The sequence below is a fragment of the Salmo salar genome, chromosome ssa17 (genome assembly GCF_905237065.1).
Source record: "Salmo salar chromosome ssa17, Ssal_v3.1, whole genome shotgun sequence".
NCBI classification, from domain to species: Eukaryota; Metazoa; Chordata; class Actinopteri; order Salmoniformes; family Salmonidae; genus Salmo; species Salmo salar.
Window position 1 is genome coordinate 31,859,196 of NC_059458.1, and position 19,142 is coordinate 31,878,337.

General features: G+C 45.4%; 1 protein-coding gene across 7 annotated transcripts in view; it reads left to right on the forward strand.

The window, feature by feature from the left end:
• Positions 1–19,142, forward strand: part of LOC106592409 (dystrophin) — a 395,558-nt gene that overhangs the window by 141,409 nt on the left and 235,007 nt on the right. For all 7 annotated transcript variants that reach the window (XM_045699454.1, XM_045699451.1, XM_045699449.1 and 4 more), the window contains exon 3: positions 18,865–18,957. In XM_045699454.1, coding sequence (XP_045555410.1) covers positions 18,865–18,957 — 93 coding nt within the window. The remainder of the gene's footprint in view (positions 1–18,864; positions 18,958–19,142) is intronic.

Genomic DNA, 19,142 nt, shown 5'->3' on the forward strand with positions numbered 1-19,142 from the left:
GTGTGTTTATCTGTATGAGTGTGTATCTCTGTGTGACATCCCCCAGCATCCCCCAAAAACCTAGAGAGACACATTCTGTTATTTTCCAACTTGATTAGGGGAGGCTGGAGGTGTGCTGTTACCATGCCGACCAGGGCTCAGGTGTGGTGTGGAGGAATCTATTGAACGGCAGTCTCATCTCCCTCCTGGAGATTAAGGCAGACAGGGGCAGCAGACACACACACACACACACACACACACACACACACACACACACACACACACACACACACACACACACACACACACACACACACACACACACACACACACACACACACACACACACACAAGAGGAGAGAAGAGGATTGAGAAAGGGAAGAGGAGAGGAGGAATGAGGGAAGGAGGAATAGAGGAGGGACGAGTTCAGACGAGGGGCAGAAAGAGAACGAGAGACAGAAGGATGAAAGTGATAATCTGAGAGAATTTGAGACAGGAAACAAGGAGTGAGAGAGGAAGAGAGAAGGAGATAGATTCTACCACACTCCCACTGTTATCCCCCTGGTAACAAACCCCTTGAGTGAGTGGGTGTGTGTGTGTCTGTGTCTTATGTATAATGAGAGATAATGAGAACATATGCTTGCATTTGAAATGGACAGAATATAGATTGCAGTGTATGTAGTATAGATTCCAGTGTGTGTGTGTGTAATATAGATTGCAATGTGTGTGTGTGTGTAATATAGATTGCTGTGTGTGTGTGTGTGTGTGTGTGTGTGTGTGTGTGTGTGTGTGTGTGTGTGTGTGTGTGTGTGTGTGTGTGTGTGTGTGTGTGTGTGTGTGTGTGTGTGTGTGTGTGTGAAATATAGATTGCAGTGTGTGTGTGTGTGTGTGTGTGTGTGTGTGTGTGTGTGTGTGTGTGTGTGTGTGTGTGTGTGTGTGTGTGTGTGTGTGTAATATAGATTGCAGTATGTGTGTGTGTGTAATATAGATTGCAGTGTGTGTGTGTGTGTGTGTGTGTGTGTAATCGATTGCAGTGTGTGTGTGATATAGATTGCACTGTGTATGTCATATAGATTGCAGTGTGTATGTAATATAGATTGCAGTGTGTATGTAATATAGATTGTAGTGTGTATGTAATATAGATTGAAGTGTGTGTGTTAATATAGATTGCAGTGTGTGTGTGTGGTATAGATTGCAGTGTGTGTGTGTGTTAATATAGATTGCAGTGTGTATGTAATATAGATTGCAGTGTGTGTAATATAGATTGCAGTGTGTGTGTGTGTTAATATAGATTGCAGTGTGTATGTAATATAGATTGCGGTGTGTGTAGTATAGATTGCAGTGTGTGTGTTAATATAGATTGCAGTGTGTATGTAATATAGATTGCAGTGTGTGTGTAATATAGATTGCTGTGTGTGTGTAATATAGATTGCAGTGTGTATGTAATATAGATTGCTGTGTGTGTAGTATAGATTGCAGTGTGTGTGTAATATAGATTGCAGTGTGTATGTAATATATATTGCAGTGTGTGTAATATAGATTGCAGTGTGTGTGTAATATAGATTGCAGTGTGTATGTAATATAGATTGCAGTGTGTATGTAATATATATTGCAGTGTGTGTGTAATATAGATTGCAGTGTGTGTGTAATATAGATTGCAGTGTGTATGTAATATAGATTGCAATGTGTATGTAATATAGATTGCAGTGTGTGTGTAATATAGATTGCAGTGTGTGTGTAATATAGATTTCAGTGTGTATGTAGTATAGATTGCAGTGTGTATGTAATATAGATTGCAGTGTGTGTGTAATATAGATTGCAGTGTGTGTGTGTAATATAGATTGCAGTGTGTGTGTTAATATAGATTGCAGTGTGTGTATAATATAGATTGCAGTGTGTGTGTAATATAGATTGCAGTGTGTGTGTTAATATAGATTGCAGTGTGTGTGTAATATAGATTGCAGTGTGTGTGTGTAATATAGATTGCAGTGTGTGTGTTAATATAGATTGCAGTGTGTGTATAATATAGATTGCAGTGTGTGTGTAATATAGATTGCAGTGTGTGTGTTAATATAGATTGCAGTGTGTATGTAATATAGATTGCAGTGTGTGTAGCATTCCAGTGTTTTACTTGCTATACTTTATTTACTTTGCCACCATGGCCTTTTTTGCCTTTACCTCCCTTATCTGACATCATTTGCTCACATTGTATATAGTCTTATTTTTTTTCTACTGTATCATTGATTGTATGTTGTTTTACTCCATGTGTAACTCTGTGTTTTTGTATGTTGTCGAACTGCTTTGCTTTATCTTGGCCAGGTCACAGTTGTAAATGAGAACTTGTTCTCAACTTGCCTACCTGGTTAAATAAAGGTGAAATAAAATAAAAATAAAAATATAGATTGCAGTGTGTGTGTAATATAGATTGCAGTGTGTGTAATATAGATTGCAGTGTGTATGTAATATAGATTGCAGTGTGTGTGTAATATAGATTGCAGTGTGTGTGTGTGTAATATAGATTGCAGTGTGTGTGTGTGTGTGTTATAGATTGCAGTGTGTGTGTGTAGTATAGATTGCAGTGTGTGTGTAGTATAGATTGCAGTGTGTGTGTGTAATATAGATTGCAGTGTGTGTGTGTAGTATAGATTGCAGTGTGTGTGTAATATAGATTGCAGTGTGTGTGTAATATAGATTGCAGTGTGTGTGTAATATAGATTGCAGTGTGTGTGTAATATAGATTGCAGTGTGTATGTAATATAGATTGCAGTGTCTGTGTAATATAGATTGCAGTGTGTGTGTGTAATATAGAGTGCAGTGGGTATGTAATATAGATTGCAGTGTGTGTGTAATATAGATTGCAGTGTGTATGTAATATAGATTGCAGTGTGTATGTAATATAGATTGCAGTGTGTGTGTAATATAGAGTGCAGTGTGTATGTAATATAGATTGCAGTGTGTATGTAATATAGATTGCAGTGTGTGTGTAATATAGATTGCAGTGTGTATCTAATATAGATTGCAGTGTGTGTGTAATATAGATTGCAGTGTGTATGTAATATAGATTGCAGTGTGTGTGTAATATAGATTGCAGTGTGTGTGTAATATAGATTGCAGTGTGTGTGTAATATAGATTGCAGTGTGTATCTAATATAGATTGCAGTGTGTATCTAATATAGATTGCAGTGTGTGTGTAATATAGATTGCAGTGTGTGTGTAATATAGATTGCAGTGTGTGTGTAATATAGATTGCAGTGTGTGTTTAGTAGCTCCACTTCACAGTTAGAAGCCAGCGATGCCAAAATATATTACATGCATGTTTAAAGAGAGAGGGACAGAGAGAGTGAGAGCGTGGAAGACAGAGAGAGTGGAAGACAGAGAGAGTGGAAGACAGAGAGAGAGTAGAAGACAGAGAGTGGAAGACAGAGAGCGGAAGACAGAGAGCGGAAGACAGAGAGCGGAAGACAGAGAGCAGAAGACAGAGAGAGTAGAAGACAGAGAGAGTGGAAGACAGAGAGAGTGGAAGACAGAGAGAGTGGAAGACAGAGAGCGTGGAAGACAGACAGAGAGAGTAGAAGACAGACAGAGAGAGTAGAAGACAGACAGAGAGAGTGGAAGACAGACAGAGAGAGTGGAAGACAGACAGAGAGAGTAGAAGACAGACAGAGAGAGTAGAAGACAGACAGAGAGAGTAGAAGACAGACAGAGAGAGTAGAAGACAGACAGAGAGAGTAGAAGACAGACAGAGAGAGTGGAAGACAGAGAGAGTGGAAGACAGAGAGAGTGGAAGACAGACAGAGAGAGTAGAAGACAGAGAGAGTGGAAGACAGAGAGAGTGGAAGACAGACAGAGAGAGTAGAAGACAGAGAGCCTGGAAGACAGAGAGAGTAGAAGACAGAGAGTGTGGAAGACAGAGAGAGTAGAAGACACACAGAGAGAATAGAAGACAGACAGAGAGAGTAGAAGACAGACAGAGAGAGCGGAAGACAGAGAGAGAGAGAGTGGAAGACAGAGAGAGTGGAAGACAGAGAGAGTAGAAGACAGACAGAGAGAGTAGAAGACAGACAGAGAGAGTAGAAGACAGAGAGAGTAGAAGACAGACAGAGAGAGTGGAAGACAGAGAGAGTAGAAGACAGAGAGAGTAGAAGACAGAGAGTGTGGAAGACAGAGAGAGTAGAAGACAGACAGAGAGAGTAGAAGACAGACAGAGAGAGTAGAAGACAGACAGAGAGAGTAGAAGACAGACAGAGAGAGTAGAAGACAGACAGAGAGAGTAGAAGACAGACAGAGAGAGTAGAAGACAGACAGAGAGAGTAGAAGACAGACAGAGAGAGTGGAAGAGACAGAGAGAGTGGAAGACAGAGAGAGTGGAAGACAGACAGAGAGAGTAGAAGACAGACAGAGAGAGTAGAAGACAGACAGAGAGAGTGGAAGACAGAGAGAGTAGAAGACAGACAGAGAGAGTGGAATACAGAGAGAGTGGAATACAGAGAGAGTAGAAGACAGACAGAGAGAGTAGAAGACAGACAGAGAGAGTAGAAAACAGACAGAGAGAGTAGAAGACAGACAGAGAGAGTAGAAGACAGACAGAGAGAGTAGAAGACAGACAGAGAGAGTAGAAGACAGAGAGAGTGGAAGACAGAGAGAGTGGAAGACAGAGTGCCTGGAAGACAGAGAGAGTAGAAGACAGACAGAGAGAGTAGAAGACAGACAGAGTGGAAGACAGACAGAGAGAGTAGAAGACAGACAGAGAGAGCTTAAGACAGAGAGAGTAGAAGACAGACAGAGAGAGTGGAAGACAGACAGAGAGAGTGGAAGACAGAGAGCGTGGAAGACAGAGAGAGTAGAAGACAGAGAGTGTGGAAGACAGAGAGAGTAGAAGACAGACAGAGAGAGTAGAAGACAGACAGAGAGAGTAGAAGACAGACAGAGAGAGTAGAAGACAGAGAGAGTGGAAGACAGACAGAGAGAGTGGAAGACAGACAGAGAGAGTAGAAGACAGACAGAGAGAGTGGAAGACAGACAGAGAGAGTAGAAGACAGACAGAGAGAATAGAAGACAGACAGAGAGAGTGGAAGACAGAGAGAGAGTAGAAGACAGACAGAGAGAGTAGAAGACAGACAGAGAGAGTAGAAACAGACAGAGAGAGTAGAAGACAGACAGAGAGAGTAGAAGACAGACAGAGAGAGTAGAAGACAGACAGAGAGAGTGGAAGACAGACAGAGAGAGTAGAAGACAGACAGAGAGTAGAAGACAGACAGAGAGAGAAGACAGACGAGAGAGTAGAAGACAGACAGAGAGAGTAGAAGACAGACAGAGAGAGTAGAAGACAGACAGAGAGAGTAGAAGACAGACAGAGAGTAGAGAGACAGACAGAGAGTAGAAGACAGAGAGAGTAGAAGACAGAGAGAGTGGAAGACAGAGAGAGTAGAAGACAGACAGAGAGAGTAGAAGACAGACAGAGAGAGTAGAAGACAGACAGAGAGAGTAGAAGACAGACAGAGAGAGTAGAAGACAGACAGAGAGAGTAGAAGACAGACAGAGAGAGTGGAAGACAGAGAGAGTGGAAGACAGACAGAGTGGAAGACAGACAGAGAGAGTAGAAGACAGACAGAGAGAGTAGAAGACAGACAGAGAGAGTAGAAGACAGACAGAGAGAGTAGAAGACAGACGGAGAGAGTGGAAGACAGAGAGTGTGGAAGACAGAGAGAGTAGAAGACAGACAGAGAGAGTGGAATACAGAGAGAGTAGAAGACAGACAGAGAGAGTAGAAGACAGACAGAGAGAGTAGAAGACAGACAGAGAGAGTAGAAGACAGACAGAAAGAGTGGAAGACAGAGAGAGTGGAAGACAGAGAGAGTGGAAGACAGAGAGAGTAGAAAACAGACAGAGAGAGTAGAAGACAGACAGACAGAGAGAGTAGAAGACAGACAGAGAGAGTGGAAGACAGACAGAGAGAGTGGAAGACAGAGAGCGTGGAAGACAGAGAGAGTAGAAGACAGAGAGTGTGGAAGACAGAGAGAGTAGAAGACAGACAGAGAGAGTAGAAGACAGACAGAGAGAGTAGAAGACAGAGAGAGTGGAAGACAGACAGAGAGAGTGGAAGACAGACAGAGAGAGTAGAAGACAGACAGAGAGAGTGGAAGACAGACAGAGAGAGTAGAAGACAGACAGAGAGAGTAGAAGACAGACAGAGAGAGTAGAAGACAGACAGAGAGAGTAGAAGACAGACAGAGAGAGTGGAAGACAGACAGAGAGAGCGGAAGACAGACAGAGAGAGTGGAAGACAGACAGAGAGAGTAGAAGACAGACAGAGAGAGTAGAAGACAGACAGAGAGTAGAAGACAGACAGAGAGAGTGGAAGACAGAGAGAGTAGAAGACAGACAGAGAGAGTAGAAGACAGACAGAAAGAGTAGAAGACAGACAGAGAGAGTAGAAGACAGACAGAGAGAGTAGAAGACAGACAGAAAGAGTGGAAGACAGAGAGAGTGGAAGACAGAGAGAGTGAAAGACAGAGAGAGTAGAAAACAGACAGAGAGAGTAGAAGACAGACAGAGAGAGTAGAAGACAGACAGAGAGAGTGGAAGACAGACAGAGAGAGTGGAAGACAGAGAGAGTAGAAGACAGACAGAGAGAGTGGAAGACAGAGAGAGTAGAAGACAGACAGAGAGAGTAGAAGACAAACAGAGAGAGTAGAAGACAGACAGAGAGAGTAGAAGAGAGAGCGAGTGGAAGATAGAGAGAGTAGAAGACAGAGAGAGTAGAAGACAGACAGAGAGAGTAGAAGACAAACAGAGAGAGTAGAAGACAGACAGAGAGAGTAGAAGAGAGAGAGAGTGGAAGACAGAGAGAGTAGAAGACAGACAGAGAGAGTAGAAGTCAAACAGAGAGAGTAGAAGACAGACAGAGAGAGTAGAAGACAGAGAGAGTGGAAGACAGAGAGAGTGGAAGACAGAGAGAGTAGAAGACAGACAGAGAGAGTAGAAGACAGACAGAGAGAGTAGACAGAGAGAGTAGAAGACAGAGAGAGTGGAAGACAGAGAGCGGAAGACAGAGAGAGTAGAAGACAGACTGAGAGAGTAGAAGACAGAGAGAGTGGACGACAGAGAGCCTGGAAGACAGAGAGAGAGAGTAGAAGACAGAGAGAGTGGAAGACAGAGAGAGTGGAAGACAGAGAGCCTGGAAGACAGAGAGAGTAGAAGACAGACAGAGAGAGTAGAAGACAGACAGAGAGAGTAGAAGACAGATAGAGAGAGTAGAAGACAGACAGAGAGAGTAGAAGACAGACAGAGAGAGTAGAAGACAGAGAGCCTGGAAGACAGAGAGAGTAGAAGACAGAGAGTAGAAGACAGACAGAGAGAGTAGAAGACAGACAGAGAGAGTAGAAGACAGACAGAGAGAGTAGAAGACAGACAGAAAGAGTGGAAGACAGAGAGAGTGGAAGACAGAGCGAGTGGAAGACAGAGAGAGTAGAAAACAGACAGAGAGAGTAGAAGACAGACAGAGAGAGTAGAAGACAGACAGAGAGAGTAGAAGACAGACAGAGAGAGTAGAAGACAGACAGAGAGAGTAGAAGACAGAGAGAGTAGAAGACAGAGAGAGTGGAAGACAGAGAGAGTGGAAGACAGAGTGCCTGGAAGACAGAGAGAGTAGAAGACAGACAGAGAGAGTAGAAGACAGACAGAGAGAGTGGAAGACAGACAGAGAGAGTAGAAGACAGACAGAGAGAGCTTAAGACAGAGAGAGTAGAAGACAGACAGAGAGAGTAGAAGACAGACAGAGAGAGTGGAAGACAGAGAGCGTGGAAGACAGAGAGAGTAGAAGACAGAGAGAGTGGAAGACAGAGAGAGTAGAAGACAGACAGAGAGAGTAGAAGACAGACAGAGAGAGTAGAAGACAGACAGAGAGAGTGGAAGACAGACAGAGAGAGTAGAAGACAGACAGAGAGAGTGGAAGACAGACAGAGAGAGTGGAAGACAGACAGAGAGAGTAGAAGACAGACAGAGAGAGTAGAAGACAGACAGAGAGAGTAGAAGACAGACAGAGAGAGTAGAAGACAGACAGAGAGAGTAGAAGACACACAGAGAGAGTAGACGACAGACAGAGAGAGTGGAAGACAGAGAGAGCGGAAGACAGACAGAGAGAGTGGAAGACAGACAGAGAGAGTAGAAGACAGACAGAGAGAGTAGAAGACAGACAGAGAGAGTGGAAGACAGAGAGAGTAGAAGACAGACAGAGAGAGTAGAAGACAGACAGAGAGAGTGGAAGACAGACAGAGAGAGTGGAAGACAGACAGAGAGAGTAGAAGACAGACAGAGAGAGTAGAAGACAGACAGAGAGAGTAGAAGACAGACAGAGAGAGTGGAAGACAGACAGAGAGAGTAGAAGACAGACAGAGAGAGTAGAAGACAGACAGAGAGAGTAGAAGACAGACAGAGAGAGTAGAAGACAGACAGAGAGAGTGGAAGACAGACAGAGAGAGTAGAAGACAGACAGAGAGAGTGGAAGACAGAGAGAGTGGAAGACAGAGAGAGTGGAAGACAGAGAGAGTGGAAGACAGACAGAGAGAGTAGAAGACAGAGAGAGTGGAAGACAGACAGAGAGAGCGGAAGACAGACAGAGAGAGTAGAAGACAGACAGAGAGAGTAGAAGACAGACAGAGAGAGTAGAAGACAGACAGAGAGAGTGGAAGACAGAGAGAGTAGAAGACAGACAGAGAGAGTAGAAGACAGACAGAGAGAGTGGAAGACAGACAGAGAGAGTGGAAGACAGACAGAGAGAGTAGAAGACAGACAGAGAGAGTAGAAGACAGACAGAGAGAGTGGAAGACAGACAGAGAGAGTAGAAGACAGACAGAGAGAGTAGAAGACAGACAGAGAGAGTAGAAGACAGACAGAGAGAGTAGAAGACAGACAGAGAGAGTGGAAGACAGACAGAGAGAGTAGAAGACAGACAGAGAGAGTAGAAGACAGACAGAGAGAGTGGAAGACAGACAGAGAGAGTGGAAGACAGACAGAGAGAGTAGAAGACAGACAGAGAGAGTAGAAGACAGACAGAGAGAGTGGATGACAGAGAGAGTGGAAGACAGAGAGAGTGGAAGACAGAGAGAGTGGAAGACAGACAGAGAGAGTAGAAGACAGAGAGAGTAGAAGACAGAGAGAGTGGAAGACAGAGAGCCTGGAAGATAGAGAGAGTAGAAGACAGAGAGTGTGGAAGACAGAGAGAGTAGAAGATAGACAGAGAGAGTAGAAGACAGACAGAGAGAGTAGAAGACAGACAGAGAGAGTAGAAGACAGACAGAGAGAGCGGAAGACAGACAGAGAGAGCGGAAGACAGAGAGAGTGGAAGACAGAGAGAGTAGAAGACAGACAGAGAGAGTAGAAGACAGACAGAGAGAGTAGAAGACAGACAGAGAGAGTAGAAGACAGAAAGAGTAGAAGACAGAAAGAGTGGAAGACAGAGAGAGTGGAAGACAGAGAGAGTGGAAGACAGAGAGAGTGGAAGACAGACAGAGAGAGTAGAAAACAGACATAGAGAGTAGAAGACAGACAGAGAGAGTAGAAGACAGACAGAGAGAGTAGAAAACAGAGAGAGTAGAAGACAGAGAGAGTGGAAGACAGAGTGCCTGGAAGACAGAAAGAGTAGAAGACAGACAGAGAGAGTAGAAGACAGACGAGAGAGTAGAAGACAGACAGAGAGAGTAGAAGACAGACAGAGAGAGTGGAAGACAGAGAGAGTGGAAGACAGAGAGAGTAGAAGACAGACAGAGAGAGTAGAAGACAGACAGAGAGAGTAGAAGACAGACAGAGAGAGTAGAAGACAGACAGAGAGAGTGGAAGACAGAGAGAGTGGAAGACAAAGAGAGTGGAAGACAGACAGAGAGAGTAGAAGACAGACAGAGAGAGTAGCAGACAGACAGAGAGAGTGGCAGACAGACAGAGAGAGTAGAAGACAGACAGAGAGAGTAGAAGACAGATAGAAAGAGTGGAAGACAGAGAGAGTGGAAGACAGAGAGAGTGGAAGACAGAGATAGTGGAAGACAGACAGAGAGAGTAGAAAACAGACAGAGAGAGTAGAAGACAGACAGAGAGAGTAGAAGACAGACAGAGAGAGTAGAAGACAGAGAGAGTAGAAGACAGAGAGAGTGGAAGACAGAGAGAGTGGAAGACAGAGTGCCTGGAAGACAGAGAGAGTAGAAGACAGACAGAGAGAGTAGAAGACAGACAGAGAGAGTAGAAGACAGACAGAGAGAGTAGAAGACAGACAGAGAGAGTAGAAGACAGACAGAGAGAGTGGAAGACAGAGAGAGTGGAAGACAGACAGAGAGAGTAGAAGACAGACAGAGAGAGTAGAAGACAGAGAGAGTAGAAGACAGAGAGAGTGGAAGACAGAGAGAGTGGAAGACAGAGTGCCTGGAAGACAGAGAGAGTAAAAGACAGACAGAGAGAGTAGAAGACAGACAGAGAGAGTAGAAGACAGACAGAGAGAGTGGAAGACAGAGAGAGTGGAAGACAGACAGAGAGAGTGGAAGACAGACAGAGAGAGTGGAAGACAGACAGAGAGAGTAGAAGACAGACAGAGAGAGTAGAAGACAGACAGAGAGAGTAGAAGACAGACAGAGAGAGTAGAAGACAGACAGAGAGAGTGGAAGACAGAGAGAGTGGAAGACAGAGAGAGTAGAAGACAGACAGAGAGAGTAGAAGACAGACAGAGAGAGTAGAAGACAGACAGAGAGAGTAGAAGACAGACAGAGAGAGTAGAAGACAGACAGAGAGAGTAGAAGACAGAGAGAGTAGAAGACAGACAGAGAGAGTAGAAGACAGACAGAGAGAGTAGAAGACAGACAGAAAGAGTGGAAGACAGAGAGAGTGGAAGACGGAGAGAGTGGAAGACAGAGAGAGTGGAAGACAGAGATAGTGGAAGACAGACAGAGAGAGTAGAAAACAGACAGAGAGAGTAGAAGACAGACAGAGAGAGTAGAAGACAGACAGAGAGAGTAGAAGACAGGGAGAGTGGAAGACAGAGAGAGTGGAAGACAGAGTGCCTGGAAGACAGAGAGAGTAGAAGACAGACAGAGAGAGTAGAAGACAGACAGAGAGAGTAGAAGACAGACAGAGAGAGTAGAAGACAGACAGAGAGAGTAGAAGACAGACAGAGAGAGTAGAAGACAGACAGAGAGAGTGGAAGACAGAGAGATTGGAAGACAGACAGAGAGAGTAGAAGACAGACAGAGAGAGTAGAAGACAGACAGAGAGAGTAGAAGACAGACAGAGAGAGTAGAAGACAGACAGAGAGAGTAGAAGACAGACAGAGAGAGTAGAAGACAGACAGAGTAGAAGACAGACAGAGAGAGTGGAAGACAGAGAGAGCGGAAGACAGACAGAGAGAGCGGAAGACAGACAGAGAGAGTAGAAGACAGACATGAGAGAGTAGAAGACAGACAGAGAGAGTGGAAGACAAAGAGAGTAGAAGACAGACAGAGAGAGTAGAAGACAGACAGAGAGAGTAGAAGACAGACAGAGAGAGTGGAAGACAGACAGAGAGAGTAGAAGACAGACAGAGAGAGTAGAAGACAGACAGAGAGAGTAGAAGACAGACAGAGAGAGTGGAAGACAGACAGAGAGTGTAGAAGACAGACAGAGAGAGTAGAAGACAGACAGAGAGAGTGGAAGACAGACAGAGAGAGTGGAAGACAGACAGAGAGAGTAGAAGACAGACAGAGAGAGTAGAAGACAGACAGAGAGAGTGGAAGACAGAGAGAGTGGAAGACAGAGAGAGTGGAAGACAGACAGAGAGAGTAGAAGACAGAGAGAGTGGAAGACAGAGAGCCTGGAAGACAGAGAGAGTAGAAGACAGAGAGTGTGGAAGACAGAGAGAGTAGAAGACAGACAGAGAGAGTAGAAGACAGACAGAGAGAGTAGAAGACAGACAGAGAGAGTAGAAGACAGACAGAGAGAGTGGAAGACAGAGAGAGTGGAAGACAGACAGAGAGAGTAGAAGACAGACAGAGAGAGTAGAAGACAGACAGAGAGAGTAGAAGACAGACAGAGAGAGTAGAAGACAGACAGAGAGAGTAGAAGACAGACAGAGTAGAAGACAGACAGAGAGAGTGGAAGACAGAGAGAGCGGAAGACAGACAGAGAGAGTGGAAGACAGACAGAGAGAGTAGAAGACAGACAGAGAGAGTAGAAGACAGACAGAGAGAGTGGAAGACAAAGAGAGTATAAGACAGACAGAGAGAGTAGAAGACAGACAGAGAGAGTAGAAGACAGACAGAGAGAGTGGAAGACAGACAGAGAGAGTAGAAGACAGACTGAGAGAGTAGAAGACAGACAGAGAGAGTAGAAGACAGACAGAGAGAGTGGAAGACAGACAGAGAGAGTAGAAGACAGACAGAGAGAGTAGAAGACAGACAGAGAGAGTGGAAGACAGACAGAGAGAGTGGAAGACAGACAGAGAGAGTAGAAGACAGACAGAGAGAGTAGAAGACAGACAGAGAGAGTAGAAGACAGAGAGAGTGGAAGACAGACAGAGAGAGTAGAAGACAGACAGAGAGAGTAGAAGACAGACAGAGAGAGTAGAAGACAGACAGAGAGAGTAGAAGACAGACAGAGAGAGTAGAAGACAGACAGAGAGAGTAGAAGACAGACAGAGTAGAAGACAGACAGAGAGAGTGGAAGACAGAGAGAGCGGAAGACAGACAGAGAGAGTGGAAGACAGACAGAGAGAGTAGAAGACAGACAGAGAGAGTAGAAGACAGACAGAGAGAGTGGAAGACAAAGAGAGTATAAGACAGACAGAGAGAGTAGAAGACAGACAGAGAGAGTAGAAGACAGACAGAGAGAGTGGAAGACAGACAGAGAGAGTAGAAGACAGACTGAGAGAGTAGAAGACAGACAGAGAGAGTAGAAGACAGACAGAGAGAGTGGAAGACAGACAGAGAGAGTAGAAGACAGACAGAGAGAGTAGAAGACAGACAGAGAGAGTGGAAGACAGACAGAGAGAGTGGAAGACAGACAGAGAGAGTAGAAGACAGACAGAGAGAGTAGAAGACAGACAGAGAGAGTGGAAGACAGAGAGAGTGGAAGACAGACAGAGAGAGTAGAAGACAGAGAGAGTGGAAGACAGAGAGCCTGGAAGACAGAGAGAGTAGAAGACAGAGAGTGTGGAAGACAGAGAGAGTAGAAGACAGACAGAGAGAGTAGAAGACAGACAGAGAGAGTAGAAGACAGACAGAGAGAGTAGAAGACAGACAGAGAGAGTGGAAGACAGAGAGAGTGGAAGACAGACAGAGAGAGTAGAAGACAGACAGAGAGAGTAGAAGACAGAGAGAGTAGAAGACAGAGAGAGTGGAAGACAGAGAGAGTGGAAGACAGACAGAGAGAGTAGCAGACAGACAGAGAGAGTAGAAGACAGACAGAGAGAGTAGAAGACAGACAGAGAGAGTGGAAGACAGACAGAGAGAGTAGAAGACAGACAGAGAGAGTGGAAGACAGACAGAGAGAGTGGAAGACAGACAGAGAGAGTAGAAGACAGACAGAGAGAGTAGAAGACAGACAGAGAGAGTAGAAGACAGAGAGAGTGGACGACAGAGAGCCTGGAAGACAGAGAGAGTAGAAGACAGACAGAGAGAGTAGAAGACAGACAGAGAGAGTAGAAGACAGACAGAGAGAGTGGAAGACAGACAGAGAGAGTAGAAGACAGACAGAGAGAGTAGAAGACAGACAGAGAGAGTGCAAGACAGAGAGAGTAGAAGACAGACAGAGAGAGTAGAAGACAGACAGAGAGAGTGGAAGACAGAGAGCGTGGAAGATAGAGAGAGTAGAAGACAGAGAGTGTGGAAGACAGAGAGAGTAGAAGACAGACAGATAGAGTAGAAGACAGACAGAGAGAGAGTGGAAGACAGAGAGAGAGAGAGCAGAAGATAGAGAGAGTAGAAGACAGACAGAGAGAGTAGAAGACAGACAGAGAGAGTAGAAGACAGACAGAGAGAGTAGAAGACAGACAGAGAGAGTGGAAGACAGAGAGAGCGGAAGACAGACAGAGAGAGCGGAAGACAGACAGAGAGAGTAGAAGACAGACAGAGAGAGTAGAAGACAGACAGAGAGAGTAGAAGACAGACAGAGAGAGTGGAAGACAGAGAGAGCGGAAGACAGACAGAGTGGAAGACAGAGAGAGCGGAAGACAGACAGAGAGAGTGGAAGACAGACAGAGAGAGTAGAAGACAGACAGAGAGAGTAGAAGACAGACAGAGAGAGTAGAAGACAGACAGAGAGAGTGGAAGACAGAGAGAGTAGAAGACAGACAGAGAGAGTAGAAGACAGACAGAGAGAGTAGAAGACAGACAGAGAGTAGAAGTCAGACAGAGAGAGTAGAAGTCAGACAGAGAGAGTGGAAGACAGAGAGAGTGGAAGACAGAGAGAGTAGAAAACAGACAGAGAGAGTAGAAGACAGACAGAGAGAGTAGAAGACAGACAGAGAGAGTGGAAGACAGACAGGGTAGAAGACAGACAGAGAGAGTGGAAGACAAAGAGAGTGGAAAACAGACAGAGAGAGAGTAGATGACAGACAGAGAGAGTGGAAGACAGACAGAGAGAGTGGAAGACAGAGAGAGTGGAAGACAGACAGAGAGAGTAGAAGACAGAGAGAGTAGAAGACAGACAGAGAGAGTGGAAGACAGACAGAGAGAGAGTAGATGACAGACAGAGAGAGTGGAAGACAGACAGAGAGAGTGGAAGACAGAGAGAGTGGAAGACAGACAGAGAGAGTAGAAGACAGAGAGAGTAGTAGACAGACAGAGAGAGTAGTAGACAGACAGAGAGAGTGGAAGACAGAGAGAGAGAGTAGAAGACAGACAGAGAGAGTAGAAGATAGAGAGAGTGGAAGACAGACAGAGACAGTAGAAGACACAGAGAGTAGAAGACAGACAGAGAGAGTGGAAGACAGACAGAGAGAGTAGAAGACAGAGATGGTGGAAGACAGACAGAGAGAGTGGAAGACAGACAGAGAGAGTAGAAGACAGACAGAGAGAGTAGAAGACAGACAGAGAGAGTAGAAGACAGAGAGAGTAGAAGACAGAGAGATTACAAGACAGACAGAGAGAGTGGAAGACAGACAGAGAGAGTAGAAGACAGAGAGAGAGTAGAAGACAGAGAGAGAGTAGAAGACAGAGAGAGAGAGTAGAAGACAGACAGAGAGAGTGGAAGACAGACAGAGAGACTAGAAGACAGAGAGAGTAGAAGACAGACAGAGAGAGTAGAAGACCGAGAGAGTAGAAGACTGAGAGAGTAGAAGACAGAGAGAGTAGTAGACAGACAGAGAGAGAGAGTGGAAGACAGAGAGAGAGAGAGAGGAAGACAGAGAGAGTGGAAGACAGACAGAGAGAGTAGAAGACAGACAGAGAGAGTGGAAGACAGAGAGAGTAGAAGACAGACAGAGAGAGTGGAAGACAGAGAGAGTGGAAGACAGACAGAGAGAGTAGACGACAGACAGAGAGAGTAGACGACAGACGGAGAGAGTAGACGACAGACAGATAGAGTAGAAGACAGACAGAGAGAGTAGAAGACAGACAGAGAGAGTAGAAGACAGACAGAGAGAGCGGAAGACAGAGAGTAGAAGACAGACAGAGAGAGTAGAAGACAGACAGAGAGAGTAGAAGACAGAGAGAGTAGAAGACAGAGAGAGTAGAAGACAGAGAGAGTGGAAGACAGAGAGAGTGGAAGACAGACAGAGAGAGTAGAAGACAGACAGAGAGAGTAGAAGACAGACAGAGAGAGTAGAAGACAGACAGAGAGAGTAGAAGACAGACAGAGAGAGTAGAAGACAGAGAGAGTAGAAGACAGACAGAGAGAGTGGAAGACAGACAGAGTAGAAGACAGAGAGAGTGGAAGACAGAGAGTGGAAGACAGAGAGTGGAAGACAGATAGAGTGGAAGACAGAGAGAGTGGAAGACAGAGAGAGTGGAAGACAGAGAGAGTAGAAGACAGACAGAGAGAGTGGAAGACAGAGAGAGTGGAAGACAGAGAGTGGAAGACAGAGAGTGGAAGACAGATAGAGTGGAAGACAGAGAGAGTGGAAGACAGAGAGAGTAGAAGACAGACAGAGAGAGTGGAAGACAGAGAGAGTAGAAGACAGACAGAGAGAGTAGAAGACAGAGAGAGTGGAAGACAGAGAGAGTGGAAGACAGAGAGAGTAGAAGACAGACAGAGAGAGTAGAAGACAGACAGAGAGAGTAGAAGACAGACAGAGAGAGTAGAAGACAGACAGAGTAGAAGACAGAGAGTAGAAGACAGAGAGAAAACATGGTGTCCATTCTCTCCAAACCTCATTAATAGTCCCCTCCCACTCTCCCTCTTTTAGTCAGAGTTCAGATGTGGCAATAGGCTCATCTTTTCTAAGGAAATCAATTCGCCGCCCCCAAGGCATTGTGGTCTGTCTGGAGACCGAGGCCTTTATTGAGTCACTGGAAGAGGCATAGGGCGGGACACACAAACACATCCAAACACACACACACACACACACACACACACACACACACACACACACACTACGCGACGGGGGGGGGGGTCAGGCTCAAAGGGGTAAAGCCAGCATGCCAACCCAAGGGCACGGCCGTGGACAGACTGCCTAGAGATAATCCTAACATAAACAAACAAACTGGAAGAGAAGGAGGGAGGGAAGTAGAAAGGTAGGGAGGGAGGGAGAGATGTGGAGTGGGAGGGACGGAGGGAGGGAGAGAGGGGGGGCAGAGGGGGAGGGAGGGAGAGGGGGCGAGGCAGAAGAGGGAGGGAGGGAGGGAGAGAGAGAGAGAGGGGGGAGAGGCAGAGGGAGGAGGGAGGGCCCCACACTCCTGCAAAGGGGTAAAGCCAGCGTGCCAACCCAAGGGCACGGCCGTGGACAGTGGACTGGAAGAGATAATCCTAACATAAACAAACAGACTGGAAGAGAGGGAGGTAGAAAGGTAGTGCGGGAGAGATGTGGAGAGGCAGAGGAGGGAGAGAGAGGGGGAGAGGCAGAAGAGGAAGGGAGGGAGAGAGAGAGGGGGAGAGGCAGTGGAGGGAGAGAGGGGGAGAGGCAGAGGAGGGATGGAGGGAGTGAGAGAGAAGGGGAGAGGCAGAGGAGGGAGGTAGAGAGAGAGAGGGAGAGGCAGAGGGGGGAGGGAGAGAGAGGGGGAAAGGCAGAGGAGGGAGGGAGGCAGAGAGGTGGAGAGGCAGAGGGAGACAGACAGACAGACAGACAGACAGACAGACAGACAGACAGACAGACAGACAGACAGACAGACAGACAGACAGACAGACAGACAGACAGACAGACAGACAGACAGACAGACAGACAGACAGACAGACAGACAGACAGACAGACAGACAGACAGAGCCAGGAAGAGATCTGTGAACTGTAGAGTTGAACAGCGCTAGCCTGAAATCCACACTGAATCACTACAGATTCACTACTGTTTCAGACAGTAATATTCAGTTTGGATCTGATTCCAAACCAGAGCAGAAACATAGACTTGGCAGTTTTAGCAGACATGATAAGTACAGATGTATAATCTTAATTTGATCTCTCTTTTGTTGATGAGAATTTTACTGCACCGCAGGAAATGCAGAGGAGCTTTGTGATTGACATAAATTGACTGGAAACCTACACCAACACACGGTCATATTAACGGTATTGCACTTTTCATGTAGCCTACTTTAGGTCAGCTAACAGCCTCACCTCCATCAAGCAATATTATGGACTAAACATTCACATCCTGTTGCTGCAGGATTATTTAGCTGTGACAATACAGGTCAAATGAAAGACCCTACATCTGTAGCAGTACAGTGTAGAGAATAGGCATGGAGATGAGGGAACACTTATATTAATGAAATCACAGGATGCATCCCAAATGGCACCCTATTCCCTATATAGTGCACTACGTTTGACCAGGGCCCATGGCACTATTGTCAAAAGTAGTGCACTATATAGGGAATAGGATGCCATTTAGGAGACAGACGTACTTTACCCTCTGACAGGGAATACTTGTGAAATGAAAGATGATTTTGCGGGAAAAACATGATGTTTCTGTGTTAGTATTGGAGATATGTCTTCTCTCTGTGTTAGTATTGGAGATATGTCTTCTCTCTGTGTTAGTATTGGAGATATGTCTTCTCTCTGTGTTAGTATTGGAGATATGTCTTCTCTCTGTGTTAGTATTGGAGATATGTCTTCTCTCTGTGTTGGTATTGGAGATATGTCTCTCTGTGTTGGTATTGGAGATATGTCTTCTCTCTGTGTCAAGTATTGGAGATATGTCTTCTCTCTGTGTTAGTATTGGAGATATGTCTTCTCTCTGGGTTAGTATTGGAGATATGTCTCTGTGTCAAGTATTGGAGATATGTCTTCTCTCTGTGTTAGTATTGGAGATATGTCTTCTCTCTGTGTTAGTATTGGAGATATGTCTCTCTGTGTTAGTATTGGAGATATGTCTTCTCTCTGTGTTGGTATTGGAGATATGTCTTCTCTCTGTGTTAGTATTGGAGATATGTCTTCTCTCTGTGTTAGTATTGGAGATATGTCTTCTCTCTGTGTTAGTATTGGAGATATGTCTTCTCTCTGTGTTAGTATTGGAGATATGTCTTCTCTCTGTGTTAGTATTGGAGATATGTATTCTCTCTGTGTTGGTATTGGAGATAATTCTTCTCTCTGTGTTGGTATTGGAGATAAGTCTGTCGGAGTGTCATGATGTGTGGACCTTGCTCAAAGGCACAAGGACAGGATATTATGGTATCTAGGGTCTGAAACCAGAAAAAACAGCACATCTCCCATTTTGTCTTGCTCTGCTCAGGATTTGAACTGACAACGTTCCTGTGTAACCTGTAGTGATGTGTTGTGCCCTGTTTCCCCAGGCAGGGAAGCCCCCCATCCAGGACCTCTTCACCGACCTGTGTGATGGCCGTCGCCTGCTGGAGCTGCTGGAGGGACTGGCAGGGCACGAGCTGGTCAGTCATGTCATCATTATCCTCCTTACCTCCTAACCCCATTCATCTCCTCTCTTTCTTATCCTCCTGGCCCCATGTATCTCCCTCACCTCCTCACCACCTCACCTCCTTACCTCCTAACCCCATTCATCTCCTCTCTTTCTTATCCTCCTGGCCCCATGTATCTCCCTCACCTCCTCACCACC